The sequence below is a fragment of the Lampetra fluviatilis genome, chromosome 49 (assembly GCF_964198595.1).
Source record: "Lampetra fluviatilis chromosome 49, kcLamFluv1.1, whole genome shotgun sequence".
Classification (NCBI taxonomy): domain Eukaryota; kingdom Metazoa; phylum Chordata; class Hyperoartia; order Petromyzontiformes; family Petromyzontidae; genus Lampetra; species Lampetra fluviatilis.
The window spans coordinates 5,382,961-5,404,869 of record NC_136323.1 but is presented as its reverse complement, the minus strand read 5'-3'; the positions used below and the strand labels follow the sequence as shown (position 1 = coordinate 5,404,869).

At 49.3% G+C, this 21,909-nt stretch overlaps 1 protein-coding gene across 2 annotated transcripts in view; it reads left to right on the top strand.

Moving 5' to 3' along the window:
- The first annotated feature begins 2,818 nt into the window (after positions 1 to 2,818).
- Positions 2,819 to 21,909, top strand: part of ABL1 (ABL proto-oncogene 1, non-receptor tyrosine kinase) — a 115,550-nt gene continuing 96,459 nt past the window's right edge. Inside the window, exons 1-2 of one of the 2 annotated variants that reach the window (XM_078878009.1) lie at positions 2,819 to 3,166; positions 7,612 to 7,778. In XM_078878009.1, the coding sequence (XP_078734135.1) occupies positions 7,658 to 7,778 (121 nt within the window). In that variant the 5' untranslated portion in view covers positions 2,819 to 3,166; positions 7,612 to 7,657. Of the gene's footprint in view, positions 3,171 to 7,611; positions 7,779 to 21,909 lie in introns of both variants that reach the window. The other variant, XM_078878008.1, reaches the window with a different exon arrangement.

Below are 21,909 nucleotides of genomic sequence, written 5' to 3'. Positions count from 1 at the left end.
GTGCGAAAGACGTTAAACATACAGACAGCATGGCAGAGCGTAAAAACGCTGAAAAATATAATTGTGATAACAATTGTTCAATATTGCCACAAGGTGGCGCCCGTCGTCAAGAGCCGGCATGGGGGGATCAGTTTATATTCTGTATTGTTTTCCACTATACAATTTAACGCGTAAGCAAATTCATAGTTGATAATTAGTTTTTTACCCTTCTATCTGGCAACAAAACTGACACCTTTTTACAAGGAGTCATGTTTGCATAGACCGCAAGACCTGCAGTCATAATACAAACATGTGAGACTAGGCTCTAAGGAAAGCTGTCTCGGGTGTGGACCAATCAACTTCAAGGACAGAGCGCATTATCAGAGTTATGTCTTTTGTTTGTATTATGACTGCAGGTATTGCGGTCTATGCAAACATGACTCCTTGTAAAAAGGTGTCAGTTTTGTTGCCAGATAGAAGGGTAAAAAAACAATTATCATATTTTTACTGGCAAATGAGGTTCCCATGGTGCAAATTCAGTGTCTATATAGTTTCAGCATGTTGGCACAGGATATACGGCAGTGTGAACAAGTGACAAAAATTGCAATGGACACCTATGGGCTCTTTGCCCATGGAGTTTGATGATGATGATATAAACACAAACTTCGGTTTAACACTAAGGCTTTCGCGACCAATATTAACCATAAGAGGTTTTTGGTTTTACTCTCCAACACACAAGCGGTGTGCTGAAATCGTAACGGATTGGCACGTTTTGTTAACGTGACAAACCTTACGAATTGGCTGTCTGGTGTTGGCAGGTTTAACGACACATTTATATTTACGCGATCCAACCTAAAACCTCCGTTTTAAACAAACTTATTAACAGTGATATAAACTAGGCTGACACTAGTTTGACTACGCCAAAACTATTTCATGCAACTTTTTTTGTTGTTGAAATGCTGGCCGAATATGTTTTTCCCCTGCAGTGTCATTCATTTTTTTCCCTCCACAACTTTATTGCCATTGTGCTTTAGCGGTGTTATTTCCGGAGACAAAGCAACTATTGGGATCTCGCGAAAAACCAATTACATCCTTTCGTCTTAGCGAACGGCCCGCGGAAGTGAATACCACAGAACTACCGTGACATTCCTTCATGTGACCTCTGTACCACACAAGCCGAGGGCAAAACTCTCCCACCCGCCCCTGCTACTGACACTTAATCCGATATTGTGAATTCTGAGAGCTGATTTTTTTTGTTCCAAAAATAAGTGCAGAATCAAGTTACATTTCATTTTTGCGGTAATTGGTGACCGTTCTCACACTACATTTGAGAACGTGATTAAATCACAGGCCGGCCGAAACCTGGATTCGAACCTGGTTACAAAGCGGTGCCAGCTCAACGCTCTGACCTTTGAGCCCACCCGGTCATCTCTGACCTCTGAGCCCCACCACTATTTTTCTCCAATTAAGCTACGACATTGTTTACCCAAATTCATTTGAGCGTAATTCTTTCACCCTTTTGATTGACATTTCCTTTGTTCCGTTTGGTTTTGCGTGGGACGATAACGGAATGTCCAGAGAACACCCATTCATACCAGGGGAGACCACTGCACAACATCACTGAAATTTATTGCATAAATGTGACATTGATTACAGTCTGCGCGTTATTGAAATCATGCCTGGGTGCACAGAATACAAATCTCCTGTTATAGTAATCAGTAGAAGGTTTGCCGCGCTGTATGGCTTTAAGGTCACACTTTTTTTCTCTGAATAATTAAGATGTAAAACATCTTCTAATTTTATATTTGAATTCATCTTCATGATCAGCCATTATCAATCCACCGCCGGATGAAGGCCTCCCCATGCCTTTGCAATCTTTTTACGATCCTACGATTTAACACTTGCACACGAGCTGAACGCATCGCTCCGTCTCCTCTTCTGGAGGTGTTTAAATGCGTTTCATTCATTGATTACCAGCGCATTTTTGAATTCGGCACCCGCTAAATGTCCAGATACAAACTATGGGCACCCCCCTAAGCTGAAGCACAAAAGCGTTCACTATTGGATAGGGGACAACCTATATTATTTTAGAATTTTAACATCTTGTGTTCAGAATCAGCAACCCTTCAAAAACCTCCAGATACTAACTTGCATAGCTCTACATTCAAACGCACAGCACGTGTTATGACTTTGTCTCGATTTTTTTTGGGAGCTACAATTCTTTTGTACATTTGATGTTATTATTTTCTAATCTTATTGCGTACTGCACGTGGATTTAGCAACGTTGAAAACCTCTAGATTTTTATTTATTTAACTACCCATAAAATAAGTTTGTTATTTTGTTGTTGGTCCTAAACTATTCGGGAAGGTCAAATGCGTAAAAATAAAACCAACCATATGTTTCTATTTATAACCACAAAATCAACTGTATAGTTACGTAAATATTTTCAGCTTGCTATCCCTCTTTGAACATCAGTCTAACTTAGATCAAGACAGGCATGATGCACGCGCTAAATCGAGTGCTATTGAAATATAGCAGCAGCAGCAGCAACAACAAGAACAGAATCTAAATGAAGTAAACACACGTCGCCGGCCTGAATGGCTTTGGCCCACTCTTGCTGGTGTTGTTGTCTCATTTTGAACCAAGGGAAAACACCAAAAAACACAACCAAGGCGCGTATTCACATTTGTGTTGTGGCCAGAGCTTTGCGTTTGGGGTGAGAGGGCGGGGGGGGGGAGTTTGTAAGCTCTGGCGAGGTTTTTTTTCTCTCTAGGGGAGGGTTGGAGGATGGACTCTGGGAGGCGAGAGGGCGAGGGAGGGGTGGGGAGGAGAGAGAGAGCGGGAAGAAGAGATTAGCGCTGCTCCGAGTTCAAGAGACGAGTGGAACGATGGTAGCTTTACCGCTCCGACTACCGTCATCATCATCACCATCATCATCACACTTCTTGTTCGGGGAGATGTGCCTCCGCACCCGCTCATGGGATGATGTAGCAGCGACCAGGAGCCGGGCTAAGCGTCCGGTCTGCGTTTGATTCAAGAGGAATAAGGCAACGAAGGATAGTGAAGGGAAGTGATAGGTTGGCTGGCGGCGGCGGCGGTGTGGGTTCGAGATTGAAGGGGGTCGCGAGTGGCTGTGGGGAGACGGGATCGCTGTTGGATTCGCAAGCGACCTGGGCACGCTGACTGGCACGTACGCATTCGCTTATCCAGACACACGTGGTGGTCTCTCAATCACTATCCACTTTCCACGCTGCGTAACACACACACACGACTTGTGCACGCGCTGTGTACACACGTGTGCACTGCATTCATACGTGAAACAAACACACACACACACACTACTTGTGCGTGTTGTACGTACACATGCACGTGTACAGCGCATGCGCTACGTACGCACACGTGCAATACATACACCTACACGACATTCACATACTACTTGTACATGTGCTGTGTGCACATGCACTACATTCATGTAACACACGCGACATTGGCATACCGCATGTGCGTGTGCTATGTACATATACACGCCATGTCCACATACATGTATACGCTATGTACATTACATGTAGCATACTACATTCAAGCGCTACGACACGTATGGCGCATGTATGAATGTAGCACGTGTAATGCGTGAACGGTATACGCGTGTCAATGTGTTTCATTGTGGTGTAACATGTCAATGTGTGTGTAACATACGTTTAACATGACAGAAGTATGCCCCGTGTATTTGAACATACGTAGCGTAGTGTGTGCTGTGTGTGTAGTGCGTGTTTATTGTATATGAATGCGTGTGAAATGTGTTTAAATGTAGCTTGTGTAACATGCTTTCATTTAGTGTGTGTGTGTGAATATTGTGTGAATGTATGTAACTGTTTCAAGACACGATACTCTTATGTTTACACGTTACACACACTTCACTCATACATGTAACACACTACATTCACACACGTTGACACATGTAAACTGTTTACACATTACACACTTCATACATGTGACACACTACATACACACTGACACATGTAAACTGTTACACATACTTAAAGCCAGAGGTGTGGACTCGAGTCATGTGACTTGGACTCGAGTCAGACTCGAGTCATGAATTTGATGACTTGCGACTCGACTTGGACTTGCATAACAATGACTTTGTCCCACCTATGAGATGTGGACTCGAGTCATGCGACTTGGACTCGAGTCAGACTCGAGTCATGAATTTGATGACTTGCGACTCGACTTGGACTTGCATAACAATGACTTTGTCCCACCTATGAGATGTGGACTCGAGTCATGTGACTTGGACTCGAGTCAGACTCGAGTCATGAATTTGATGACTTGCGACTCGATTTGGACTTGCATAACAATGACTTTGTCCCACCTATGAGATGTGGACTCGAGTCATGTGACTTGGACTCGAGTCAGACTCGAGTCATGAATTTGATGACTTGCGACTCGACTTGGACTTGCATAACAATGACTTTGTCCCACCTATGAGATGTGGACTCGAGTCATGTGACTTGGACTCGAGTCAGACTCGAGTCATGAATTTGATGACTTGCGACTCGACTTGGACTTGCATAACAATGACTTTGTCCCACCTATGAGATGTGGACTCGAGTCATGTGACTTGGACTCGAGTCAGACTCGAGTCATGAATTTGATGACTTGCGACTCGACTTGGACTTGCATAACAATGACTTTGTCCCACCTCTGCTTAAAGCACACGTCACTATATTCTAACACACAACACTAAAACACGCCGTTACACGCATTCATATGTTACACGCACGCAACTGAGTTCAACACTTTACATGCAGTACATGCAGACATGTTAACACACGTACGTTCGTCTGACATTATGTTTAAGCACCTAAGGCTACATCCACACGCGTTAAACCACTGCATTTACTATTGCACACACACGCATGCCACATACACTCGCTGCATCGAAGGACGTTTAACATACATACACACTCATGTAAATTCATTATTATTACTACATAAATGTCGTGTGCTGATAACGGTTCCACGGTCTAACACATACAGCCATACACATACAACGCATGTTCACACACGTGGACACATTACTGTGAATGCACCGCATTCTGTAACGTGTGAGAATGAACGTGGTCATGTATGTTGGAATGCATTGCGTGTGTGTGTTTGACTTGTATCTTGTGTGTATGTTGTAGCGCGTGTTTAATGTTCAATGCAGCCTCTGTGTGAACATCTGAATGTGAGTGGCATGCACCGTGCCGGCTTTCATAGGTGCCACTGACTCACAGCACTTGCCCCGACAGTATGTTAAGGCTATACGGGGGATCTTTGTCTTTGTGTGTAGAGTCTACGAACTCGGCGACACGAGATCGATTGCCAGTCACGGCTAACGCCAATGACAAGTAACTGAACCGGTCCTGGGCCTCCCATAGGTCGACTCAGCCTAAAGTTATCACGTGCTGTGATGTACAAACATCCCAAAACGTCTGTGAAGGCTACACGGGGGATGATTACACACCGCAGCAGTTACTCAATTGAGGCTGAGTCGCCCTAGGGGAGGCCCGGGACCGGTTTAGATAATCTTCACCGGTGTTGGCCATGATCGGGAATCGAACCCTGGTTGCCGGGTTCGTAGCGCTGCGTGCCGACAACTCCACTAACCGCCCCCCCCCACACACCACACACACACCACGCACACACCACACACACACACACCACACACACACCACCCACACCACACACACACCACACACACACACCACACACACACCACACACACCACACGCACTCCACACACACCACACACACCACACACACACCACACACACCACGCACACACACACCACACACACCACACACACACGCACACACACACCACACACACACCACACACACCACACGCACTCCACACACACCACACACACCACACACACACGACACACACCACGCACACACCACACACACCACACACACCACACGCACTCCACACACACCACACACACCACACACACACCACACACACACCACACACACCACACACACACGCACACACCACGCACACACCACACACACACCACGCACACACCACCCACACACACACACACACCACACACACACACCACCCACACACACACACACCACACACACACACCACACACACACCACACACACCACACGCACTCCACACACACCACACACACCACACACACACCACACACACCACGCACACACCACACACACCACACACACCACACGCACTCCACACACACCACACACACCACACACACCACACACACACCACACACACACACCACACACACCACACACACACGCACACACCACGCACACACCACACACACACCACGCACACACCACCCACACACACACACACCACACACACACACCACCCACACACACACACACCACACACACACCACACACACCACACGCACTCCACACACACCACACACACCACACACACACCACACACACCACGCACACACCACACACACACCACACACACCACACACACACGCACACACCACACACACACTCCACACACACCACGCACACACCACACACACCACACACACACCACACACACTACACACTCCACACACACGCACACACCACGCACACACCACACCACACACGCCACACACACCATGCACACACCACACACCACGCACACACCACACCACACACGCCACACACACCATGCACACCACACACACACACCACGCACACACACTCCACACACACCACACACACACATTACACCACACACACACACCACGCACACACCACACACACACACCACCCACACACCACACACACCACACACACACACCACACACACCACGCACACACACTCCACACACACCACGCACACACCACACACACACACTCCACACACACACTCCACATACCACGCACACACCACACACACCACACACACACACCACGCACACACCACACCACACACGCCACACACACACCACACACACACCACACACCACGCACACACACTCCACACACACCACGCACACACCACACACACACCACACACACTCCACACACACACACACTCCACATACCACGCACACACCACACACACACACCACGCACACACCACACACTCCACACACACGCACACACCACGCACACACACTACACACACACACTACACACACCACCCACACACCACGCACACACCACACACACACTACACACACACACTCCACACACACACTCCACATACCACGCACACACCACACACACCACACACACACACCACGCACACACCACACACTCCACACACACGCACACACCACGCACACACACCACACCACACACGCCACACACACACCACACACACACCACACACACACACTCCACATACCACGCACACACCACACACACACACCACGCACACACCACACACTCCACACACACGCACACACCACGCACACACACTACACACACACACTACACACACCACCCACACACCACGCACACACCACACACACACTACACACAACCCACACACGCACACACTACACACCCCACACACACACACCACACACACACACCGCTCCACACACACTCCACACCAAACACACGTGTGGAAAACGCAACAGGCCTGCAGGTGAGGGGGGTGGGTGGTGGTCCGGGTGGAGCGATTTTATGGGGCAGCAGCAAACGAAATTCGGGGAGCACAGGTGGTCCATCCTCCCCGACAGCAAAGGTGGCGTCAAGAGGGAGCTCTCTCGACACGGGCTGCACTGCAATGTCTTCACCGAGCACGGTACCTCTGCGCTGCCCATGCCGCACTACCAACTGCACCTCCACACGTGCCACCCAGTGTGGGCAACTCGTGCCATCGTAGGGATTATGATGCCTCACTCTCTCCTCATACTGCACCCGTGCTGTATTCATACCTGTCGTACCCCTCCCCACCCACCACCACCCCACCACTGTAACTCCGAGCTAAGTGTATTTTTGTTTGTGTGTATGTACGTTGAACTTCTTTCGCACCGTACGTAGCCAAACGTGCTAATCGGAGGTGCGGTTATTTCGGGGGCCCGCGTCAAACCAGGCCAGTGCGGCTCCGGTTGCTTTTCTACTGCAGGAGCTGAGCCGTGCCGCTGACGTTGCGCGCGGATAATGAACAAGTCTAGGCGCACGTGTGTAGGTGACGCGGTGATGTTGCACGCAACGGACTGGTCGTAAGAACCGTCCGCTGCTGACCCTGGTTCGTCCAGTACCAGATTCGGGTGCCGCGGTGGCGAGATGTTAACTACCTCGCCTGGTGTGCAGGAAGTCGTGGGGTTCCATCCCAACTCGGACGCCGGCTGTATATTTGGAGTTTGCATGTTCTCCCCGTGGTCACACTGGATTTTTCTCCGAGTTCTGTGGCTTTTCCCTTCGCATTTAGAAACATGCGTTTGGGGTATTTGGCTGCAATGAATTTCCACGTGATAAGCCACTTCGTTGAGCTATCATTTGTGGCCAGGTTGCTTCAAAAAGAGCTAAATAGCTCAGTGCTGAAATAAAAAAAAAGTTTGCAGATTTAATTAAGATTGAGACATCCTGTGAGAACAGTGTAGCACGGTTTGGGCGTGGCTCGGCACATCCGAGCCACGCCAGCCCTGAACTGGCGTGGCACGGATGTGCTGGTGGAAAAGGGGTGAAAAATGACGTCTTGTCTTTGCTGCACTCTGCCATATGATGATGCCTGTGCCATATAACCACCTGGGGAAAATATTCATACTCTATTTATATTTAGGAGTAACTAAAAGGTGATTGCCGGATCAAAGCAATTAAACCTAACCTTTTGTTGCAAGAAGCAGAGGAAATAGTTGATCATTCCTCAAAGGTAAATATCACCATAAGGTTTTGGTGGCATTTAGATGACCCGTGTAATTTGCTCTCCACTGCACCACAAAGACTCCCCCTAACTCTAAAGGCAATCCTAATGTATCTTGCTGTCAACACAAGCTACACTCTGACCTACAGCTCACTCCGTTAAATGGCGAGCAGTGGACGGTGAGGGACGCTTTGGGTTTACTCTCTGGTCAGACGAGTCCCACGCGATTCTAACAACAATTCCAGCTTGTGTAACGTGCCCGCTATTTTCTGGCTCGCGGAGAAAGAGGCCATGAAGAGAGGCAGCAGTCAGGCGGTGAACTGGTGCAAACTCCCCCCCCCCCCGCCCCCTCCCCCAAGCTCTGTGGTCCTTTATGTATGAAGGTGTTTTAGGCCAATGAATGGGTGTTTCCATATGGGAGTAAACCGGAGCAGCGGAGAGAAAACCCACACGTGCGAGGGGGAAACACTCTATTCCCATACACACGGAGAACAGGTGGGGGGGCGTGGGTCCATATTTGCTCAACCACCTTCTGGCAATCACTTTAATGTGCTTTACAATTTGGACGTAAGGACTTTTTTTTTTCTATCTCCCAGGAAACCAACTGAGTGCCTCCGTGAATTTGCAGAGCGTCGATCGATCGATGGCACTCGGGGAGTGGATAACGTCGACCTGATGTATTTCAACTCGGGTCACGTAACATTTCATAAGTACACATCCCGGAATATATATTTGTCTTTTTCAAGGTGGCATCCGAAGTGAAGCTGAGAAACAAATATTTGGTTAGGTTTAAAAATTTTATGTGGTGCGTTTGTCGGATGTATTGATAACAAAAACGGCATTGCTGGTGAGTGATTTTTTTTTGTAAGCATTTGAGAAGTGGGTAAAGCGGAAACCCCTTCTAAGAAAGGCTCCTTTTTTCATTGTTCACAAGAATAGGCGACTGATTCGTGGGCTTCTTTGTTGTAATAATAGGGGGGGGAGGAGGTGGGGGGGATGTTTAGCCTCGCAATGTGCAAACATTTAACATGTGCAGATGGGCTCGTATCCAGGGTTACAGAGATGAGCACGTATTCAGTCCTTGGGCTGCAACGTACAATTGAGCTGCTGAACTGGGCCTGGGGGGTGGGGGCTGCTGGAAAATTATTGTTCGACGAATGTTTTTATTTTTTATAACTCGGCAGAAATGAGTTCTGAGCGGAGCGGTGGGACAGCGGTTAGCTCACCGAGTTTTGAAACCCCAGTGACCGCCTTCGCAAATGCGCCGCGAGCTAGCCACGGTGATGTATGGTCAAACGACCCCCACCTCCCACACGACCAATGTGGCCGTATCTTCATTCAATAGTGGATTGACAAAGGCTTTCGACTTTTTTTTCTTTTACCGCGACAAGTTTGTTGTTTCGAATAAGGTTGGCGGTCGCGGTGTCTCCATGTCTGACTTCCATTCTACGAAGTATTTTGAAACTTTATTTTTAATACAGTCTCGGTGGGTAAGTTCTTCATCTGGCAGTGGATTGGTCATGGCTGCTGATAATGATGATGAAGTTAGCCGTTTTAAATAAAATAAAAGTCGTTTGAAGAGGCTCTTATTCTCCATGAAGTAAAGTATATACACAGAGAGACCGTTGTATGGCCTGATATGGTGGCACTGTTGACCCATGCTATTATTATAACCACCAACCTGCCCATTTTGTTCCTCATATTCGCATAAGTGTTGCAAATCACAGATTTTAGGAAGAATTTTCCATCACTTTTCTTATCCGCAAATAGGCGCTAACATTTGTGCGGATTATAGGCAGGTCGATTTGTGGCAGGGTAGCAGATAATTTTAAATGCGGTTAATAGGAAGAGCGAAAAAATAGGCCACAATTAAAAACGCAAGCCAGAGGCTGCGTCGAATGTACACAATGGATTTCGCGAAAACAACTTTATACTGTCTATTTTCAGACTCGTGGCAAAGCAAAGATCACAGGAGAGATAAGCTACAATTTACTGCGTTTGCGTGCAGCGATACGGCGGAGTGATACGAAACGCATGTTCGTTTTAACTGCATTACACAGGCTCTCAGTCATAAATTTCAGTCGTAAAATATGAGTTGCGCTGTTGACAAGGCTGGCCAGCGCTGTGAGTCGTGCTCTTGCGTTCTTTGACCACATCAGCTGATTTTACAGCTCATTTGCTACTTGCCTTAATTAAATCGAGTTGCGTTGTTGGGCGTCAATTTGTAATTCGCGGTGCCGGGAAAATTTCCATGTATTTAAAATCACTCCTCTTTAATCTGTCTGGCTTGCCACGCTCAGTGTAAAAAATAGGAGGCCTTTCCCACCGTCTTAATTGAATTGTCGGTAATTAAATTTCATGCTCGCATACATCTCTGCGTGCCGCTTGTTTTTATATGCACTGCTTCATCAAATGTTGTTATAATATGTCCAGTTGCACGTAATGATTAACCCACACTGCCTCACTCCACCCCCCCACTCCCCCCCCACTCCCCCCACTATTTAATATTGATGAGCCAGCACCACTGAGCTCTTGGGGTTTGAGTTTGAATCCAGGTTTAAACCATCTGCGATTTACCTAGTTATCAAGCGCAGTGGTGAGCTGACAGTGGGTTGCACAGGAAAAAAACCCATCATAATGAATTCGGTTTTGCACTTAACGTAATTAAATTCCAGCCTTGATTAATAAATGTATTAGTTCGTGGCAGCCTAGAAATACTGTACATCAGCCGTGCATCCCCGCAGCCTATTACAACCTGTTTTATGCAGGGTGGTGGTCACCCATCCAAGCACTATCCAGGCTCAAACATGCTTAGCCACCTATGTCTGACGAGAGCGGGGGGGGGGGGGGGGCATTCAAGATGATTTAACCATGGATATCTCTCGTATATTAATAATTAGTGAGATTTTATAGCAATTATGAATTAAGAGCTCACCGAAGCAAAAGACCTGAGCTACCACCACCACCATCATCATTCGCACTGTCTTCATAACAAAATAATACTGGTAGGAACCTCCTGGTTCCACCAGCCCACAGGGGATTATTGTGTCCGTCTGTCCGTCGTGCATCCAAAAAAGGGAGGGGTGGGGCTGGGTGGAGAGGGGATGGTGGGGAGAGGCTGGGTGGAGAGGGTGGGGCTGGGTAGGGAGGGGAGGGTGGGACTGGGTGGGGGGTGGGAGGGGTGGGGCTGGGTGGAGAGGGGAGGGTGGGGAGGGGCTGGGTAGGGAGGGAGGGGCTGGGTGAGGAGGAGAGGGTGGGGAGGGGCTGGGTGGGGAGGGTGAGGCTGGGTGAGGAGGGGAGGGTGGGGAGTGGCTGGGTGGGGAGGGTGGGGCTGGGTGGGGAGAGGCTGGTCACCCCGTGGTGCCGTTATAAAACTCAACGTTTCACCTACTCACGCCGGCTTGTGTCCGCCCTCACAGTCGGGCATATTTGCGGAATACACCACGCCGCCGTTGACCCTGGCCATTGACCGAGCAACCCAACGTTCCTACCAGCTCCCTCCGCAGGACAATGTGTGACATATTATGCTGACATTTAGGGCAATGACCCGACCACGTTGTCATTATTTCAATCGCGTTTACAGAACAGTTTGAATTCACATACCTTCTAAATGTGACTGCATCTTGAAATGCAATTCGGAAACACGAGGCATATCTATAATAGGAATGCATTGCCTTACTCGAGGAAAATATATAACACACTAACATTGCAACAGAAAAATAATGCGGGTGGGCCTGGGGCAATGTCCCTATCAGTGGAGCTGAGAAACCGGCCGGAGGTTTACACGTGTGACTAAGTCTCGTTTGGAATTCCCAGATGCCAGGTTGCGTAACTGATGGACTGCTCAAGCCGTGCGCCCAGTACCAAGGCTTCACTATATTTCGAGTGTGGATCGGCAGAAAGAGACAGTTGAAGGAAGTGTCTCTAAATTCTGCCCACCCGCATGCCCTCAGCCAATTGGGTGGCAATGCTCGTCGTCATTTCCACGGTGGCCAGGCGCGTAGGCTAAGCTATATTTTGAGTGTGGATCGGCAGAGAGAGAGAGTGGAGAGTTTCTGAATTCCGCCCGCCCGACAACCCTCAGTCAATTGGGTGGCAACATTCATTCGGAGCGGTCCGTTTGTCATTTCCACGGTGGCCAGGCGCGTAGGCTAAGCTATATTTTGAGTGTGGATCGGCAGAAAGAGAGAGTGGAGAGTTTCTGATTTCCGCCCGCCCGACCGGTAGCAACGTTCACTCGGAGCAGGTCATTTGTCATTTCCACGGTGGCCAGGCGCGTAGGCTAAGCTATATTTTGAGTGTGGATCGGCAGAAAGAGAGAGTGGAGAGTTTCTGAATTCCGCCCGCCCGACCGGTAGCAACGTTCACTCGGAGCAGGTCATTTGTCATTTCCACGGTGGCCAGGCGCGGTAACCTCACGTTCCATGGACGTCGTCAGTCCGGCGCGCGTCTGCGCGTCAAGAGGAGGAGAGGGCATCGTGATAGTTTCATCACGGCATACAGTAATCGCCATACACCATCCCGTTGAACCCCGCCGTCCTCTCGGCACTCGCGCTCGCCTGGCACGGCACGCACACGGAGGGACTGACTGACCCGGCAATATGCAATGCCATGCCGTCGCTGGGCAAGAGGGTTCGGGGCAGGTGTTCCTGTCTACATCATTGTCCGCTGGGGCCGTCGACAGTGTGTGCAGCTGCCCGTTTAAAAAAAAAACGCCGCTGCCCGAGACAAAGATGTGTGCTTTCGGCAAGACGTATTACATCTGTTGCTTATTGCGTGGCCAGCGTAGTTGGTCTTCGTGGTCCGCGATGGCCTGGGCTGTGACGAGGTTTGGTGGTGTGGCACGTGAATAACGACGAGTTTGAAAATATGGGGTGCCTGTTGAAAAGTATCGTTCGTTATTTAAATAAATATGATGTACTTATATCACAGCAGTTGTAGGTAGGTTGATGACACCGTAGGCATGCGCAGTTGGTGGTATGAAGGTGCTATCGTGCAGACTTGTCTTCCGCCTGAACCTCCACGTGCTGCGATGTACAACGACAGAGATTGTGAGATCAGGGCCGTCCATAGGAGGTGCGGGGTCTGGGCCAAATCCCACAGTGGGCCCCCCACCCCACCATGCCTTCAGACTAAACCAGAAGAGTGATATCGAAACGCAGGGCCCGGGTCGGTCGCCCCGATTCGCCGTGTACTCGAGGGTTACTCCGCCTGGCGGTGAACCGGGATCAAAGTGATGACGTGAAGAGGTGGCCAAGAGTTGTATTGGAAATGTTTGTTTTATATTTAAATTAGCAATGAAACGCAACGTTCCAGTGTGCCGATGGAGGGAGCTTCAATCGGTGTTAATATTCCCCTGCTAGGAGTTAGGAACGTCGACATCTATCGAGAAGATTCAACTTGAAAGGTGTGCAAATAAGCGTGCAGTGTTAACATGCTCGTAATTATGCAAGTGATGTCGAACTTCTTTCGCGCCGTACGTAGCCAACTGCGCTATTCAGAGGCTCGGTAGGAAGGACAGCAAACTAAACACAACAAGCAGTTCTAAAGAAATTAGTTTAACACGCAGAGACAGGAAGAGGAGCGCCTGGATGCGAGAACATACCCAAGTTAGACTCATCGCATTGAATGTGATGAAAAGTAAGTGGGGGGAGAGAAGGGAGGGGGGGCATGTCGCTTGAGGGGGATGATGTCTGGTCGCCGAGACCAACTACGCTATAGTAGCGGGAGGGAAATGAATACATCCGTGATGCGTTCTTTCCAGCAAGGCCTCCACACAGCAGGGAATTAATTGAGAAAAGGGGGGGGGGGAGATGAAAATAATGAACTAACTAATCGACGAAGGCGGTGTTTAACCTCGAATGCGGTGAGAGCGGGAATTTTTTTCTACGTGGTTTTTTTTTTCCCCCTAAATCTTTTTCGAGCTGATCGAGCTCGCTAGAGCTACCGACGCTTGTGCGGCATCGCGTCGGAGGAAGAGGTCGGCTTTTAATGCCCCCGGATCGTTGGCAGGGATGGTGAAGGGGAGGGGTGTCGAGGGGGTGGGGTGTGGGGGAGCGGGGTGGGGGCCCCCTGGAAACATCCACATGGTCTAGACTCCAGATGAAACGCACGCTGCAGTTGAGTGAAACGGTTTGGCGGAAGCCAAAATACGTTGCCTTTGACAATAGCTAAGGGGCAAATCGCATCCAGCTCCGATAAAAGCCGAAGTGATTACTTGTTGAAGGTTTGCCGCGAGATTATAATCTATGTATGCCCCCGTACATGTAGCGTCTGTTGTGGAGGTGTTGTCCCACAGCTGATGGAAGCGTATTATTCTTCGCGTATCAGCAAAGCGTTGCGGAACAAAGTATGCTTTTAATCAGGCTCAGGGTCGAGACGAGAGCAGAAACGCTGGCAGTGATCAAATGCAAAAATTCTGCAAATGTGTTTCAGCCGCCCGAAGGATGTTAACAATTTCCCATTCAGTTCGTTGTCTTTTATTCAATATCGTCTAATGAACCGGTGAATGGCTGTTGTGATTGAATGGCTTCATTAAAAAACACACGCACACACCGATAAACAGCGGTTGAGATACAAATTGGCCTGAGTCACCTTTTGCTTTTAAAGCCCCCAGGACAATTTTCGGGACTAGGATGTAGTATGTGCTTAAAAGAAAGTTGCGACATTTTTGTTTCTTGCCAAGACTAAACATTTCGCACGCACAATGTCTTTTGCAAGAGAGAGAGACCCGAGTCAAGCCTCCAGTGCGATGGCTCCCAGCCTCCAAAACCCCACGCTCGTGCCAAGCATCTCTCTCTGACGGTGACTCTGGGGTTTTGTAGCCCCCCCCACTCCCCCCGTTTGCTGTTTGGCACGATTGTCCAAAGTTTCGTTTCCCACAAATTGTAGTCGCAGAGGAAGCTCCGAGCACATGGAGCGAAACGTCGGGCATTGTCGTGCTGAACGGCGCATGCCGCTGCAATCCTGAAAAGACATTGGCGCAGAACTTCTTCTGCAATGTCCCCAATATCGGAGCGTCGGAGTCTCACCGCTCAGCTCCTACCACATTTCCTTTGTCCACATCCATGGGTAGCACATAGAGGTCCCTCCGTTATGAGATGCTCAGAGTAGCCGTTTTAGGTATTTATTCACAGATCTATCGATCTGTGTATGACCACGCCGTTCCAACTGGAAACATTCTGCGGGTAAAATGCGTGAAATATTTTTCGTGTTTCCCGGAATCGGGAGAGTCGCGACAGATGCTTAGACGTCGCGCGTCGTTAAACAGGCAGCAAGGAGTAATGCGCGCGAAGCTTCCTGTGGTCAGGTCTCAATTACCCCCCCCTCGCCCCCCCCCCCCGCGGGGCAGCGATGCACAGCGGCCGTCGTAAAGGTGATCAGTAACGCGGCAGAAGAAAACTGAATCTGAGAATCTCACCGGAGGGAGATCTTTAGTTGGGATTCCTCCGAGAGTAGCGCCTTACCCAAAACGATTGGCGGTTGGCCCATGTCGCCGTCGCGTGACCTTCTTTTAATGGTGGGAGGTTAGGGGGCGGATGGGGGGGCCGAGGAGGTGCTCGTACGAAAACTTAAGAGAGGCGGTGGTGGGTGGTGGTGGGGGGGTGCACGACACAGTCGGGCGCTGTTGAAAAGGCTTTAAACAAATGTGAATCGTGGGACGGAATGTAATGAGACTTCTGGCTTGGCAGAAAAAGTAAGAATTTCGAGGGGTGGGTGCAAAGCCTTCGGCAAGAGGAGGTCACGGGTTCGATCCCGACCCTGATGCCTGTATTTCTGGAGTTTGCACATTCTCCCCGTGGTCGCGTGGATTTTTTCTCCGGGTCCTCTGGTTTTTTCCCCTCCGCATTTAGAATCAACATCAACGTGCGTTTCGAGTGCTTGGGCTGCGGTAAATTTCCACGTGATGAAAAACGGCCACTTCACTGGTTCTAACATTCTTTGATGGGCCGGGTCGCTTCTAAAAAAGAGCGAAATACCTCCATGGGCCCTTACCTTGTAAAATAAAATAAAAAAAATTGGTGGTGGCGGTGGGGTCGGGGTGAGTCGGGCGGCACTGCGTAGGTAGACTTGAGTCGGACTTAAAGTGGAGCTCCTGTGTGTTCGTTGCGAAGCGCATTGTTATTACACCAAAAACACCCACACACACTCACACATTTGCCGAGCGCGAGCTTGCACGCACGGGGGGTGGGGGGCGGGGAGGAGGTTGAAAAGAAAAGCCGGGCATAGAGAGCCTCTGATTTCTTGCAACAACAGAGGAATCATCCGCAAGTGTCGGCGCAGGAGAGAAAGTGGGGTTTCTCTTTCATCGCGTGCGCTGGAAACGGTCGCGGCGTAAAATAACAGAGATGCTTTATCCTGACAGAAGAAAAAAAAACCCACAGGCACACAGTTCCCTCACCACCCTCACTCCCTTCACATTTAAATTGACGCTCAACCGTCGATTCTTTGTGATAACCTCGCTTGCAGTTGCAATAGACTCGTGTTTCTCTCGTCTGTTTACGTGTTAGCGCTAAGGTCACCCCCATATCTGTTTTGGTGTAACACGTAGGCTTTCGCGACCAATATCATCCATAATACAGGTTTTTTTTAGTTTAATCGCGTAAATATATAAATGTGTCCACCTGGTGTCGGGTGGTGGCGGGTTTAAGGACACATTTATATATTTACGCGATCTGACCCAAAAAAAAACTCCATTATGGATCTGTTTTGATGTTTAACGCTTTTGTAGTGTCCTTTTGAAGTTTGTGCCGTGAATCCACTTGGAGGTGATCTGCCCCGAGCTGATTTGCACTGCGGGGAAATTACTTTCGTGCAATACTTTGAATTCCTCATCGCTGAACGCTGCTGTTTTCTTCTTGTTGATTTGATCTCCTATTCGTGTTTGCCTTTGTCTTCGTGGTGACCTCCGTCGAGGGTCACTCTTGCAAATGAGACCCGTCCACCTGGTTAAACAAAGTAAAGTTAACTAACCACACACAGCATTATCAGCATCATCATCATCACTCACTCATCCGCTCACTCATTCACTCACTCTTGCAAATGAGACTCGTCCACCTGGTTAAACAAAGTAAAGTTAACTAACCACACACAGCATTATCAGCATCATCATCATCACTCACTCATCCGCTCACTCATTCACTCACTCTTGCAAATGAGACTCGTCCACCTGGTTAAACAAAGTAAAGTTAACTAACCACACACAGCATTATCAGCATCATCATCATCACTCACTCATCCGCTCACTCATTCACTCACTCTTGCAAATGAGACTCGTCCACCTGGTTAAACAAAGTAAAGTTAACTAACCACACACAGCATTATCAGCATCATCATCATCACTCACTCATCCGCTCACTCATTCACTCACTCTTGCAAATGAGACTCGTCCACCTGGTTCAACAAAAGAACAACACGATACATTTATATTACCTGAAAATAAACTTAAGTGACACACGCAGCATCATCAGCAATCATCACTCATTAATTCACTGACTCATCAATTCATTCGCTCATTCACTCACTCTTGCAAACGTGACTCATGCACCTGGTTCGGCAAAAATTAAGCACGCACGCATAATCACTCACTCATTCATTCACTTCTTCACTCACTCTTTACACATGTGACTCATGCATCCGTTCGACAAAATAAACCACAAGCATGGTCAGAATCATCGCTCACTCAGTCACTCATCCATCCACCCACTCATTCACTCACTCTTGCATATGAGACGATAGCCTGGTCTCTTCACGTTCTCACCTGGTTAAACAAATTACCCTTGAAACTTGAACTTCCCCATTTGTAGCCTCTTGGGCATTGCTGCGAATGTTTTCACACGGCTTCTTATAAACAATAGAGTGCAATATGTCTATAAATGCAGCTTGGATGTATAAACTTTCCACATTCGACCGCATCTCATGCTGACATAAACTGCAGGACAGCTTAGCTAATAATAATATTTAACATTTATAAGGTGCAATTTCATCCGTAGATCCCAGTGCGCTGTCACATTCCTCCTGTTTTGATGGCTTTTTAACCGAGGCGTGAACACCACGCACATCCACGGCTGGACAAAGGCCTCCCCACGCCGTATTGTCCATGAGGCTTGTTTGTTGACCATACTTCACCATGCCGGTCCGTCCGAGTTGCTGAACGGGACACTCAGGATCGGTTCGTATATCACTTCGCCGTAACCGGGAATTGAACTCGGGTCACCGTGTTCTCAGCCCCATGCGCGACCCACTGTGCAATAATAGTCGTTGGTATGCTGTTCTGCACACGTGTTATACTGCACCACAGTCCTGTACATTGAGATGGCTATGGTGCTGCACGCCTGCGAACCAGCGTGTTGGAAACAAGGGTTGGTGGATTGCGTAAAAAAAAAAGTGGAACTTCCAAAACTACTGGACTGTGAGATGGCCATGGGTTTCTATGTGAGGCTGTGGGTCGTTCTGTCGTTCTATGGGCCCCATGTAAGTCGATGGGGTTCTATGTGAGCCTGTGGGTCTCTATTAGATTGCAAACTAATTTATTTAGAACTTAATTTTGTGTTTAGTTTGTTGTCCTTCCACCGCACCTCCGATTAGTGCGGTTGGCTACGTACGCTGCGAAAGAAGTTCAACATACATATTCATCCAATGCATATATATGTGAATGTGTGTGTCTCAGCGGCATGGCGTTCATTGACTAAGACTCCGGTGCAAGGGATGAAATGGGGGGCCCTTCTGTGTCCAACTATTTCTCTCCACCGCACCTCGGTCCCTGTGGCCCATGTGCCCCCCCCCCCAAATGCAGTTGCACCACCTACACACTCGCTAGCGACATCGACAACCCCCCCACCATCCCGTCCGCCTTAAAAAATAATTCACCAGTTCCAGTCGTTCATCCCGGCTCGCACGCACATACGCACACGTGTGCGTGAGGCTGACATTCCATGTGGCACGGGTGAGGGGGGGGGGGCCTGGGTGGGGGAGAGCGTGGAATTCGACGCGCGTGGCACCGTGTGGCACATCGCGATGGAGGGGCGTCACACGCGTCCTCGCCGCTGCCCCCCCTCCCACCACCGGAGCGACACCCGGCCCGCAGCTGTGATCTGGCCGCGTAATCTTTTCCATCTCGCGGGGCCGGACAACGTGAAGAGGGTCCCCCCCCCCCAACCCCGCATCGACAAATCGGCATTTACCTTTGACAAGGGCGACTCGTCAACGTGCGACCGGCACTGCACCCTGGGTAACGGGTGCCCGTGAAGGACAGGTGGAGGGGGGGGGGTCGTGGACTCGGGCACGGCACTCGATGTGGCTCCACTCGGGACTCAGAAATTGGGAAACTGTAGAAGTTTGCATTATTATTATATTTCAATAGGAGCCCTGGTAACAGAGCACAAACCGCGACGTAGGGATAGGGTACAGAAACTCCGCGGGCATATGCCCCAAACGCAGTGCGCCTGAGTTTAGAGAAGGGTGGGGAAATTGTAGAAGTTTAAGTTTATTTGATTCACGGATGGCCCTGTGTAGCCAGTTGCCCGGCTGCTATTTTCACGAGGGAGATGCGTGGCGCTGCGTGAGCACGGTAGCAATGGGAACAAACAGGAACGTCGATATTGCAGAGAACGAGCGAGTGCAGGGTCCTTGAGGAACGTCGCGCGGCTTACAAACGAGGCGTTTGACAACCGGAAACGAAATGCACGGGAATGACAAACAGTGCAAGCGTAGTTTGAAAAAGTTCGGTACAGGTACAAGAAAGCTCTCTACTGCGGAAGAACCGCTAAGAGCGAGCTGTGTTTTTCCGGGCTGTACCCACGTGTTCTTTGGCACGGCGTCCGACGCGTCGCTCCCACATGCAACCGTACGTAGCCAAGCATGCTATGCGGGGATGCGGGGGAAGGACAACGAACTAGGCGCACGCAAAAAATAGTCTCGGTAAGCCGGGAGCTTCTTCGATTCCGGAAGTTTTGCGACCCTGTGCCGAGTTGGGGCGGGTGGGGGGTTGACCCCGGCTGGTTCGGACGTCACTCGCCACTGACATTCGCCGTGGCCAGGAATCTAACTCGGATCGCGCGGCTTCCTAACACTTCATTGTGAATACGAAGATTTATTAACAGAGACTTTGAACGCATGCAGAAGAACCGTCCGCCGGGAGAGAGCTGCAGCAGTGAAATGAGCTCTCATATTCTTAGGTTTTTTTCCGGTAAGATAACGTAGGTAAAACATTTTAATTAAAATTAATAAAAGTAAAATAAAAATAAAATAAAAATCACGACGTTTCGGAGGCAACACAAGCTTCCATCTTCAGGTGGAACCGTCACAGCACGATAGCTGTATCAAGTAAGATATCAAGTAAGATACAGCTATCGTGCTGTGACGGTTCAACCTGAAGACGGAAGCTTGTGTTGCCTCCGAAACGTCGTGATTTTTATTTCATTTTTATTAATTTAAATTTTTTACCTACGTGACTTTACCGACAACACCTAAGAATATGAATCATTGCAGTCACGAAAGCTTCAAATCTAGAAATGAGCAGCAGGTGCCGGGTGGATTGTTCCACCGCGGGGGGATCGACAGCGGCTTGGGGACGCCTGCATCCAGCAGTGGAATGAGCATGGCTGCTGATGACGATGGTGAAAGGTAGTGTTTCATTACGACAAAGACAAAGATCCCCAGTATAGCCATTAACAGACTGTTGGGGGCAAGTGCTGTTAGCGAGCACCTATAAAGGCCGGCACGGCACACGAGAAAGTGGGTGGCCAGCACCACGCCCGGCCGCCTTTGTCTCCCTAGTGGCGATGTTTTTACGCACCGCACCAGGTACTCATTTGAGGCGGAGTCGACCTAGGGGAGGCCCGGTTCAGATAATAGTCACTGATGTTGGCCGTGAGCGGGAATCGAACTCGGGTCGCCGGGTTCGTAGCGCAGCGTGGCGCTAACCGCTGCACCACTGCTCCCCCCCCACACACGCACGCACGTGCACGCACGTTCAAGCGTCACATCGGTAGCGTTTATATTTATCCCGGCAAAAAAATTATAGCGCCGAGCACTTTGCGTTTACAGGCCCGGCAAGGTTCGTGGGGGG